The 10,922-nt window shown below is 37.5% G+C and overlaps 1 protein-coding gene across 1 annotated transcript; it reads left to right on the top strand.

Annotated features, from left to right (window-relative positions):
- Positions 1 to 7,539: 7,539 nt before the first annotated feature.
- LOC147478237 (isocitrate dehydrogenase [NAD] catalytic subunit 5, mitochondrial-like) lies at positions 7,540 to 10,387 on the top strand. The gene is made up of 7 exons (XM_086584947.1): positions 7,540 to 7,897; positions 7,974 to 8,294; positions 8,371 to 8,532; positions 8,639 to 8,713; positions 8,909 to 9,018; positions 9,095 to 9,167; positions 9,880 to 10,387. The coding sequence occupies exons 1-7, from the start codon at positions 7,733 to 7,735 to the stop codon at positions 10,069 to 10,071; spliced, it is 1,098 nt and encodes a 365-aa protein (XP_086441073.1). The 5' UTR covers positions 7,540 to 7,732; the 3' UTR covers positions 10,072 to 10,387.
- Positions 10,388 to 10,922: the final 535 nt, after the last annotated feature.

Genomic DNA, 10,922 nt, shown 5'->3' on the forward strand with positions numbered 1-10,922 from the left:
ATAGATTATTCATGGGAGGGAATACAAACGAACTTGGATAATGTTTTCTCTATATTACAGTGTCCGCATTGTATGCTTTATTGAGTGCTGATAAGAATTCGATAGGATCTGGTCTTAAGTAATGATACCAATTTGTTGCAACTATTTCCATGTGCGGGAGCCTTTTGTTATCTGTCCCCAAGGACACTATCTTGGAGGCTCAGTAAGTCTTACTTGGTAATCGACTTGTTAAAACATTAAGCCCGAAAGCAAAATTTTATCTCAGTTTTTCATTATTTCCATTTATCTAACTCCCTTTACTATCTTTTGGTATCTTCGATGTCGAAATCACCCTGTTTTGATCCATTGCAAACGCGGCAAGGTATGTCCTATTATCATTGTTGGTAGTTATTCTTATTTTTAAGGGCATCACCAATGGGGCCTGGATCCGGGCCTGGATCTTTAAATTTGAAGGACTAACCAAAAAACTAGCCTCCAACGTTGCCCCTAAATGGGCCCCCAAATTTATAATCCTAGATACCTCTCTCTATTTCTGTCGTGATTTTAGAGGAGCTGAAACCCAATTCCATTCGCACGTGATCAGAAAACGTGGATCGCCCTTCACTTCCACCCGGTTCATTTTTTTGGTTTTGCAAAACCCTAACGGATATATTCCAGCCTCGCAAAAACCAGCCTTCACCACTTGCTTCACAAGCACTCCGTTCACCACCGCTACGCCATTAATGGCAGCTTCACGATCAATTAATGTTGGAAGGAGGGGTCCGAATTTTTCATTGGAAGAAGATGAGGCATTGTGCAAAGCATGGGTGGCTATTGGTGAGGATTCGGTTGTTGGAATATGCCAAACTGGAAAAAGGTTTTGGGAGCGAGCATTGATGCGCTTCATGAGATTTTGAATTACCAAACCGGTCGGTTCGAAGGGGATAAGTGATCGATGGGGTGTAATTCAACTCGCCCGATCAACAAGTTTTATGGATTTCTCGGTCAATTAGAAGCGAAGACATCAAAGTGGGATGACCATGCAAAATCGGGTAAGGCATTTGTTTGCTTGAATTTATATAGTATGTGTAAAAATGTCTTTGATGAAATGTCCAACAAGAGATATTCACTCAAGGGGAGCAATCCTATATTTGTTTGTTCGATCAACAATAATCCCGGGCGTGAAATGTTTGGTACGTTAGCTTTGTTAATGTGTTGAGAGAATTGAGATTTTAGAATGAGATATAAATGTGATAATGTCGAAAATCTTGATGGAAGGGAATGGTCAAAATCTCGATGTCAGTCCCTAAAATGACAGGTTTTACGTTTAAAAAGAGCAGTAAGAAAACGAGATAGGGAAGACATCTTAACCTTATATAGTCAACAACTATACCCTGCTGAGTTGCTTCAGTTTGGTTTTGTGAAGGTTCATGTTACAAATTTACAATGCCATCTTTTATTACTTCTAGATCATAATTGTATAATTGACTTATGTATAGGATTGCATCATGTCTGTTTGTCTGGGATGCGAAACAACCTGTTGTGGCTGTCAGCGGTTCCATGCTTAACACTTGATAACCACAATGGTGCACTTGTTGGTTTCGCATCGCCGAATTACTGAATTATAAAAAGACAAGCTGGTAGAATCACTGAATTAATGAGTAAATTAAACAACAGATAAAAAGACTAAAAGAGTGAAGAGAGAGAGTGGGGCATTAAGCTTAATGCGAGAGATAGCAAGCTAAGTATTTGGTTCAAGAGACAAAATTTCAGTCCAAATTCGGCACCTCCATTACTATTTCAAGATTTCATTTTAAGTTAGATTTTTTTGTTTCTTGTTATAGCCGTCTAGTTATTTAGTGGGGCAGTTTCAGTTTCTCTACTTATTGTTAGATAGAATCTTGGTAATATTTTTGTAAAGTTAAAAGGAGGGGTGTGTATTTGTTTTGGAGTTATTGAATAATACTCACATGGTTTTGAGCTTTTCACATATGAGATTGAATCTGGGACGTTGGATACTGTTGGGAGGTTTGATGTGATTGATGGTTATGATTGCTTGAGAGACAGTGGGGTTAATGGTAGTGTGGGTAAAGGTGGTTTGAATCATGCTAGTATTTGGGATGTTGTTGCTTTCTTTTGAAGCCCATTTTTTTCATGGTCAGTAGTGTATAACTAAAAACTATATATTAACTTTGAACTCTTTAAAGAACATACATATTTTATGTGTTTTTCATTTTTGAGTGTAAATTAGTAATGTTAGTAATACACACACACACTGACAAAACACTGACACACTACATCAGTTTAAATTTGGTACAAGTTTTCTTTGAAATTATTGTGCAGGGTGTCCATATAAAAATTTGACTAAGACTAGTTACTTCATTTAATTTTTGTTTCTACTATTAAATTTTTTTGAGAACATAGAAGGAGTGAAGGACTAGCAATGCTAAAAAGCTTGCTCCTAAGGGAATTGCAGAGTGACAGTATTTGGTTGTGCGCGAAAGAATTGTCCTGTGTTTATATATATATCTCTTAAAACTCAAAATTATTATGCAACTAGTAACAACCATTTGAGTGTGAATAATTATTGTGCTATTTGGTTAATCATTATACAATTCTTTTGTGTTTTTTTTTCATACTATCTAGATCATGGAGGCAAAACGTGTTTACGCTAATGTTCAAGGAACACAATTCAAGTTCGATACTTGTTGGGAGATTTTGAAAACTACTCCAAAATGGAATCAGTTGATGACGAAGAATGAAAGTACCAACAAATCAAAGAAGTTGAGAGTTACCATTGAACCAAATGGTGGAGATTCTTCATCATCCAATCCCACTACTCCGGGATCCACAGACTCTTGCTTTGATCCAATGCTAGTAGAAACTTCGACGACAAAAGAGAGACCAATTGGATGTAAAGCAGAGAAAGATCGAAGGAAGAAACATGCCGACACAAATCGAAACCAACATATAACTGAAACTGACACCATTTTCTACTAGTATGTATTCAATATAATTACTTGAAATGCATATTACCAAATACCAACACAAAAGCGATTTACAAGATGCAAGTAGCACTAGTAAAACCTTGGAAAGGTTTGTTTAGCAAAAGTTTCCAAATCAATTTTTTCCAGATTAAAAATATACAAATCGGCTCTATTTTAAACTCCAGTTTAACTTCACAACACAACAAGTGCTTAAGTTGCTACAAGATCAAAAGTATGCAATGTTTTCTTTTACAATTGGTGTCTCTGACATACTAGTCTCTGACATATACTAGTCTCTGACATATATGAAAAACGATATACTAGTCTCTGACATATACTAGTCTCTGACATAGAAGTTGATCATCACTTGTACTAGTCTCTGACATTGGAAAAACTTGGACTCGACTTGCCCGTAATCGTTGGATTTCCTCTGCTCAAAACTTTAAAGCTTGATCATGTTCCCATTCCCTGTAGCTCAAAATAAAGCAAGTATTACTACCACAGTCCACCAGAAAAAATAAAAACACAACAAAATGAAATTTACATACAATGGTAGCATCATCCAACTCCATCCCTTTGCAATCAAATATCGTCCTCATCATCATCGTCAGAAATGTCACCCCTCCTCTGCCATAGATGTTCAATAAGGTCGCTCTCTTAATTGTTCATGTGTTGCCTTTGTCGTGAATTTGTTGCGCACGGATAAGAATCGACCAAAACAAGCTCTCGGTTTTGCCCAAAGCCCTCAAGTTGATTGAGATTAGTGTACTTTTGCGTGGGTCCATAGCAAACCCTCATATTTGATTCACGTTGATCTTCTATGATCATATTATGCAAGATAATGCAAGTTTTCATGATCAAATCCAGGTCTTCTTTTACTCCATAAAAGCGACTTTGGATTTCTGAAAATTGCCCAACGAGATTGAAGCACACCCGGCTCGCCGACATCCTTCGAATAGCCTCTTGCTTTCTTGCAAAATATTTTCGCTTTATTCCCAACCGGTTTGAGATATGCTTTGGATCAAGGTTGCATATTCAGGATATATACCGCCGATAGGTAATATCCCATGTGATACGCATGACCATTCAACACAAAGTTGCAAGCAGTGAGCTCTCCCATTGATAACATCATTGAAAAGTGGAGAACGGTCCAAGACATTAATGTCATTATGAGATCCGGCATGCCAAAAAGGCGCCATATCCATAAATCTTTGGAAGCACTTTCCTATCACAAGAGCTTCTTGCTTGTGACCGACGTGGGTACCATGCCATGCGGTTGGACAAGCACGCCATGTCCAATGCATACAAATTCAAACCGCCGAAAGCATTCCGGGAAATCCCTCTCCTCCCCTTCTTTTAGTAGGCGTTGAACATCGGCTTCTTCGTTGGTGCTCTCATATATTCTTAAGCATAGAGCTTAATTACGGTTGAGCAAAATCGCTTAAGGCTCTCCAAGGTAGTACTCTTTCCAATTTTGAATTGTTCATCTATATGATTTCTTTGGACTTCCAAAAGCAAGCATTCGATAGCTAGCGGGTCACCCTAATTTAACACGAGAAAAAAAAAAATTAAATACCGTAGATAAAGAGATATATATTAAACAAATCACTTGAGTCGGTGCACCGAGAGTGGAAAAACATACAAAGAAACACAACCAACTAATTGATAATACACGATTACTCACCTTTGATCTTCGATGTTAGGTCCGGTCGTCTATAACATCATTTTTCTGAACAAAATATTGGTCTCGCTTTTCAACATCGCCAAGTATGCGAAGAAAAAGCTTTTTGCTCATTCGATAACAACTACTAAAATCAGCATCCAAATATGTTGAATTCTCAACAAAGTAGTCCCGCTCCCAATTGATAAGCAAGAGAAACCCTTGCACGACGCTTATAAATCCTCCCAAAAGTAGACCCACCATGTTTACCCTTCGGTTTTGCATCTCCATGAAGCACGATTGGTTCTTATATGATGATGTAGGAGCTGCACCAATTGAAACTGCAACTTGGTTGAGAATATTTTGATATTCATCAAACTTATCATCCGAGGAAGAGTCAAGAAATGAGAGAGAGAAGAGGAACCATGGTAAAGTGCCATGGGAATGTGTCCGACTCAATCACTTGCTATGCAAAACACACCACGACATAAAATGCAAATGGATAAGAAAGAAATAAGTATAGAAATCATAATAGCACATAATAGTTCATAACCAACAAAAGCAAGATATTGAATTTTGCTAGTAAATTACGACATTCCACACAACAACATTTTTTAAGCCTAGTGATTCCAGTTCACAACTAGAGTTCACAAGATATTCTCATTGCAATAACGTAACTTTAAACACAAATACCACAAACTAAATAAACAAACAAAATCGCAAACACCAACAATAATCTTGAATCAAAACAACATATGCATTAACTTGATATGGAACTACTCAAATTAAAAGATGACCGCACTAACAACAACAACAGAACAAATTTCACATTCAATATGATACAATAACTAAACCGTCCATATTGATTCTAGTACCCAAATCGAAACCATTTCATCCCAAAGTAAACACAAATATAAATGAATATATGTGAAGAGGGAGAGAAGAAGAAGTGCTTACAGAAGTTTGAGCTGCTTTAGTGAAAGAGAGAGACCAACAATGGAACTTCTAGATGAGAGTTCCCACCACAATCGAATTGTTTCAGTTTTTCTGAGATATGTTTTAGAAAAAGAGATGAGTTTTTGCTAACGAGAATGAATTTCGCGTGGGTTTTGGAGGGTGTTTAGTTTTAGCATTGGAACCATCTTTTTTTAGAGTTTTAAGCTCCTTCAAATGGACCTGATTAATCCAACGTGGCCCTTTAAAAAAATGACGTGGGCCTGAATTATAGGGACCTGCATTGGTGATGCCCTAAGAAGAATATGGTTTCCTTTTTGACCGAATATAGAAACAAGTTCATAACCGACTATGTCTTTTACTTTCCTAGGATGAGCACAAGTGTTAATTGCTATAGGAGTGGCTTTTGGTAATTTCCTTGAGGAGCTAAAGCAAGCAAGGAAGGCTTTTGAATTAGATGAAGAGAAGCTAACTACTACAGCAGATTGAGATTGGAAATTTAGATTCGATTCCTACTCTTGGAGATCTGTTATGTGCTGACTCATATGTTGATACTTCTTATTTTCAGCATTGTAATTAAGAATATCTAGACAGATGTACAAGTGTAATTGCTTCTACGTTTTTTACCCGGACTTGTTTTTTAACATTGAACAAGTTTCTCTCCAAATTGAGCCTCAAAATTTTTATGCTTGCTTTGGAACAAATTGTTGAATATAAGCACACCATCTATGATTCTCACTGAAAACTTATCGTAGGGAATTCTTTTTACCGATCCTTGAAAAGATATCCGGAGAAAAAGAATTGTGAACACTCATGCAGAATTCTTATGAAGTTCTAGTAGCAAGATCTCTCTTTCAATTACGGTTCGCTCGCCTACACTTCTTTGTTCAAGTACCATACTAAAATGAAACACTCCAACTTTAAGAGCTCCATTGTAGCACTACTCATTGGATTGTGCTCTGTCCGCACTTTTAAGATACATTTTTCCCTCATTATCACTCTTGCCTTTTCCACTTGATCCCATTTACCTTGTTCAAATAAATATTGGATAGTAATACATAGTTGCCGAAATTCCATGGCTCGAGATGTATTAGTTTCTTACTTGCGTGTTCTCGCAAGTTCTAGATGTCCATGTACTCGGCGGCAATCGAACCAAAAAGGCACCCCATATAGCAGCATTTGGCATCATTGGCATTCCTTTAATTAACTCTAGAGCCTCCTTTACACACCCAAGGGCGACCAAGAAGATCAACCATGCATCCATAGTGCTCGAAGTCCTGGTTTGATTTTGTACTTCTCTCGCCATAAAAATAACAATTCTAGGCCCTTTGGCACCATTCCTGTGTGGGCACAACACGCAAGAGCACCTACAAATGTTGCATCATTAGGATCCACACTCATCCTCTCAAACATTTCTAACCCAAGCTTGCCCCTGGCCCATTATAAGCCCGGACACGAGATCATGGTATTCCATGATACCACACTTTTCTTAGGCATCTTGGCGAAAGTTCTCCAAGCCATCTCCAAATCACCACACCTGTGATAAAAATCAAGAAGTGAGTTCGTCCAAAAATTGTTCGATTAATCCCGATTAACCCCGACCGATTATACCTACTCGCTTATTTCATTGTTGGGATAAAGGTCTACTTCTTCACATTTACCACACATGTAAGCATTGATATATAATTCTGTATACGTGCTAAAGCGTTACACATGTTAATACACGACTGTTGGTTCAAGTACGCAATAAAATAACCTTAGCAAAAATATTCATTCAATATTGTTACACTTGCAATAAACTAGACAATGATATACTCTATTTTTCTTAATTTATCTGTCTAATTATCAAATAATTAATCAAGTTGTGGAAATAAATAAATAAATAAAATATATTATATTATATATAAAAAAAGAGAGCCAAATAAATGAAATACTACGCTCACGCCCCCATTGCAATGCAGTGTACTAGTAATAATCTGGAGTGATATACCTTTTTTACCCCTTCAATGGACACCTAAACAACCGGTTGGTCGTTGGAAGTGGTAAAAACGTGCGCCCTCATAAAGGAATACCCAGCCGCCGTAGCCCGTAGGCATTTTTGTTTCCAAAAACAAATAATCGCTGAATTGTGGTTGAATTGGGCATTATTATAATGGCGTCTCAGATCCTGAGACGTGTTCTTGGTAACCAATCCACCGGAAATTCTTCTTCTTCTTCCCTAATCCTCCGAAACTACTTATGCTCCATGTCCCCGATTCAAGCAACTATGTTTCCTGGCGATGGCATCGGTCCCGAGATCGCTGAATCCGTCAAGAAGGTAAGCTTTCCTAACTAGGGGTTCACAGTTTTTAAAAAATAGAATATCCAATTGAATAAATCTATTTATGTTTAAGGTACTCAACACGGCTCAAGTGCCCATACAATGGGAGGAACACTTTGTTGGGGACAAAGTCGATCCAAGGACACAGAGTTTTCTGACGTGGGAAAGCCTGGAGTCCGTTCGTACAAATCGGGTTGGTCTTAAAGGACCTATGGCAACACCAATTGGGAAAGGTCATCGTTCTTTGAACCTTACTCTTAGGAAAGAACTTGGTCTTTATGCCAATGTCAGACCTTGCTACAGTCTCTCTGGTTTCAAGACTCGTTATGATGATGTCAATCTTGTCACAATTCGAGAAAATACAGAAGGAGAGTACAGTGGTCTTGAACACCAAGTAACTACACTTCCACTCTTTCATTTTCAGTTTAATACAATTCATTTAAGAGGATTTTAATAATGTGTCAATATAGGTGGTGAGAGGTGTGGTTGAAAGTCTGAAGATCATTACCCGCACTGCGAGTCTTAGAGTAGCAGAATATGCTTTTCACTATGCCAGGACAGAAGGACGGGAAAAGGTATCTGCCATACACAAAGCTAACATCATGAGGAAAACAGATGGTCTATTTCTAACGGTATGTCAATATTACTAATAACACTTCATGCCTCCATGTGATGGAATTCCACTGTTGTTCATTCAGATATTTTACTCATTAGTTGTCATTTTTTCTCTTTATGTAGTGTTGTCGTGAAGTTGCAGAGAAGTACCCTGACATTAAGTACGAGGAAGTTATCATAGACAATTGCTGCATGATGGTAATATTTGCATTTTGTACTTTCAATTGGCCCGGGGATAAGGCATAGTAACCAGTGGTATGGACTGTACTCCATCCCACATGTTGTTGGTCCAAGTTTCAATCTGCAACATGAACATAGTTATGTGTGTGAACTAGTGCTGCTTCTTCTTTTTTCCCAGTGGTGTTGCTAACTCCGTGATTTATATTTTTATAGCTTGTAAAAAACCCTGCACTATTTGATGTATTAGTGATGCCAAACCTCTATGGAGACATCATCAGTGACCTATGTGCTGGTTTGGTTGGGGGCTTGGGCTTAACTCCCAGGTAAAAGTCTTTTCCTCATTGGTTTCTCGGTTGCATGATTACACAATTTTTTAATCTATCATACCTATTTATTCAGTTGCAACATCGGTGAGGGTGGCATTGCTTTAGCTGAAGCTGTGCATGGTTCCGCGCCTGATATTGCTGGAAAGGTGAGCAACTATTGGCATTTCCCTTTGTGCATCATATATCTTATAGGAATGGTGGTGCTTTCTGTATTGATCTATGGAATTAATGTAAAATCCATTACAAGCATTGTGCGGCTAGAGGGTCAAAATGGTAGGCTGGGTAGTTTTCTATAAAAAGCAATTGGGTGTTTGAACTCCTATAGATAGGACATCACGAACCAGGAGTGCGATATATTCTCTTCACATATAAATTTTTATACCAGAATAGGCTGGAAGTTAGCTCGTCAATTAATTAGAAAATGATCCTTCCACATGGTATATACTGTATTCAACTTTGTGTAGTTCAACTCCTTTGTTCAAGGCATGTAGAGTGAGGTGAGTTCCTCCAACCATATAAAGCAACGCTCCTAAAATTGGGGTTTGCTTCTTATTTTGGATGTGTGGTCCCAGCTAATTCTCGTCTCCTCAAGTTGTCAGCATTTGAATCTTCTGCATGTTGACACTTGTTTGCATTTGATACATTGTGTGTGTGTGTTTTATTTATTTATTTGCAACCTCATGTTTTTTGTAAATTTGGTCAACTTCAATTGATATTGAAAACAGACACACAGGATGTGTATACACATGTACATATAAATGATTAACGCACTAAATTTTTGTTTTCATTTTATCTGTTGGGTGGCTTTGTTGGTTCTTTGACTAGATACAATTTTTAACCTCTCACTAATGATTTCAGAACCTTGCAAACCCGACGGCACTACTGTTGAGTGCAGTTATGATGTTAAGGCATCTAAAACTCCATGACAAAGCAGAACAGATCCATAATGCCATCACTAAGACCATCGCAGAAGGAAAGTATCGAACAGCTGACCTTGGAGGCACTTCTACAACAACAGATTTTACAAAAGCAATTTGCGACAATCTTTGAGACCCGTTATTTTGCATTTGGTAGTATGACTGGTGCATCTCAACTGTTCTTCGACACTTAAGTAAATTTACTCCGTGTTCTTTTTCTTTCAACTCCATCTAATGATATAGGTGGGATTGAAAGAAATGAGCGTGCAATCTTTTCAAGCTGTAGCCACTGTTTGGTTTGCTCTTAAGTCTCTTAAGTCATAACCAACACATCTGTTGGGAGTGTATAGTACTTAAAATTCTTCACATGGTTGCTACTGTTTCATTTATTTAATGCTACTTCTATAGAATAAACTTTCAAGTTCATCTATGAAATCAAATTGAATGCATTGTGGGAGTGATTCTAGCTTGAAACTTCCGTTCTTTTCTTTCTGTTTCGTTTTTCCTTTTGCCCTGAGATTTCTATCAATTGCTTATAGTGGACCTGTAATGGAAGAACCACTATTCATATCCAGTGTAATTTGATCTTCTATCAATGTGGCATTGGTAGTTTTATACAAATAGCAATTTATCTTTCTAAAGGAATATGAAGATTGCACGTTTGTCAGAAAAAGAAGAAAATGAAAAAGGAATAAAAATAAAATTAAAAATGAATGCATCATCTTGTTAATTGTAAACTTGTAATTCATCTTTCGAAAGGAATATGAAGATTGCACTCTTGCATGTTATTTGTTTAAGATAGCATTCTATAAGAAAAGTAGCATTCTCAGCCTCCATTCTGGACTGGATTTTACATGTTTAAACTTTAAACTTGTCTTGCCCGAGTGCCTGACTGTATTTGAGGCATCATGCCAATAAGGATTCTGTCATAAACATGTTGACCAACAAATCCAAATTTGAGAAAATCAGTTCAGTCGTACTTGC

This window comes from Coptis chinensis, chromosome 9 (genome assembly GCF_015680905.1).
Source record: "Coptis chinensis isolate HL-2020 chromosome 9, ASM1568090v1, whole genome shotgun sequence".
NCBI classification, from domain to species: Eukaryota; Viridiplantae; Streptophyta; class Magnoliopsida; order Ranunculales; family Ranunculaceae; genus Coptis; species Coptis chinensis.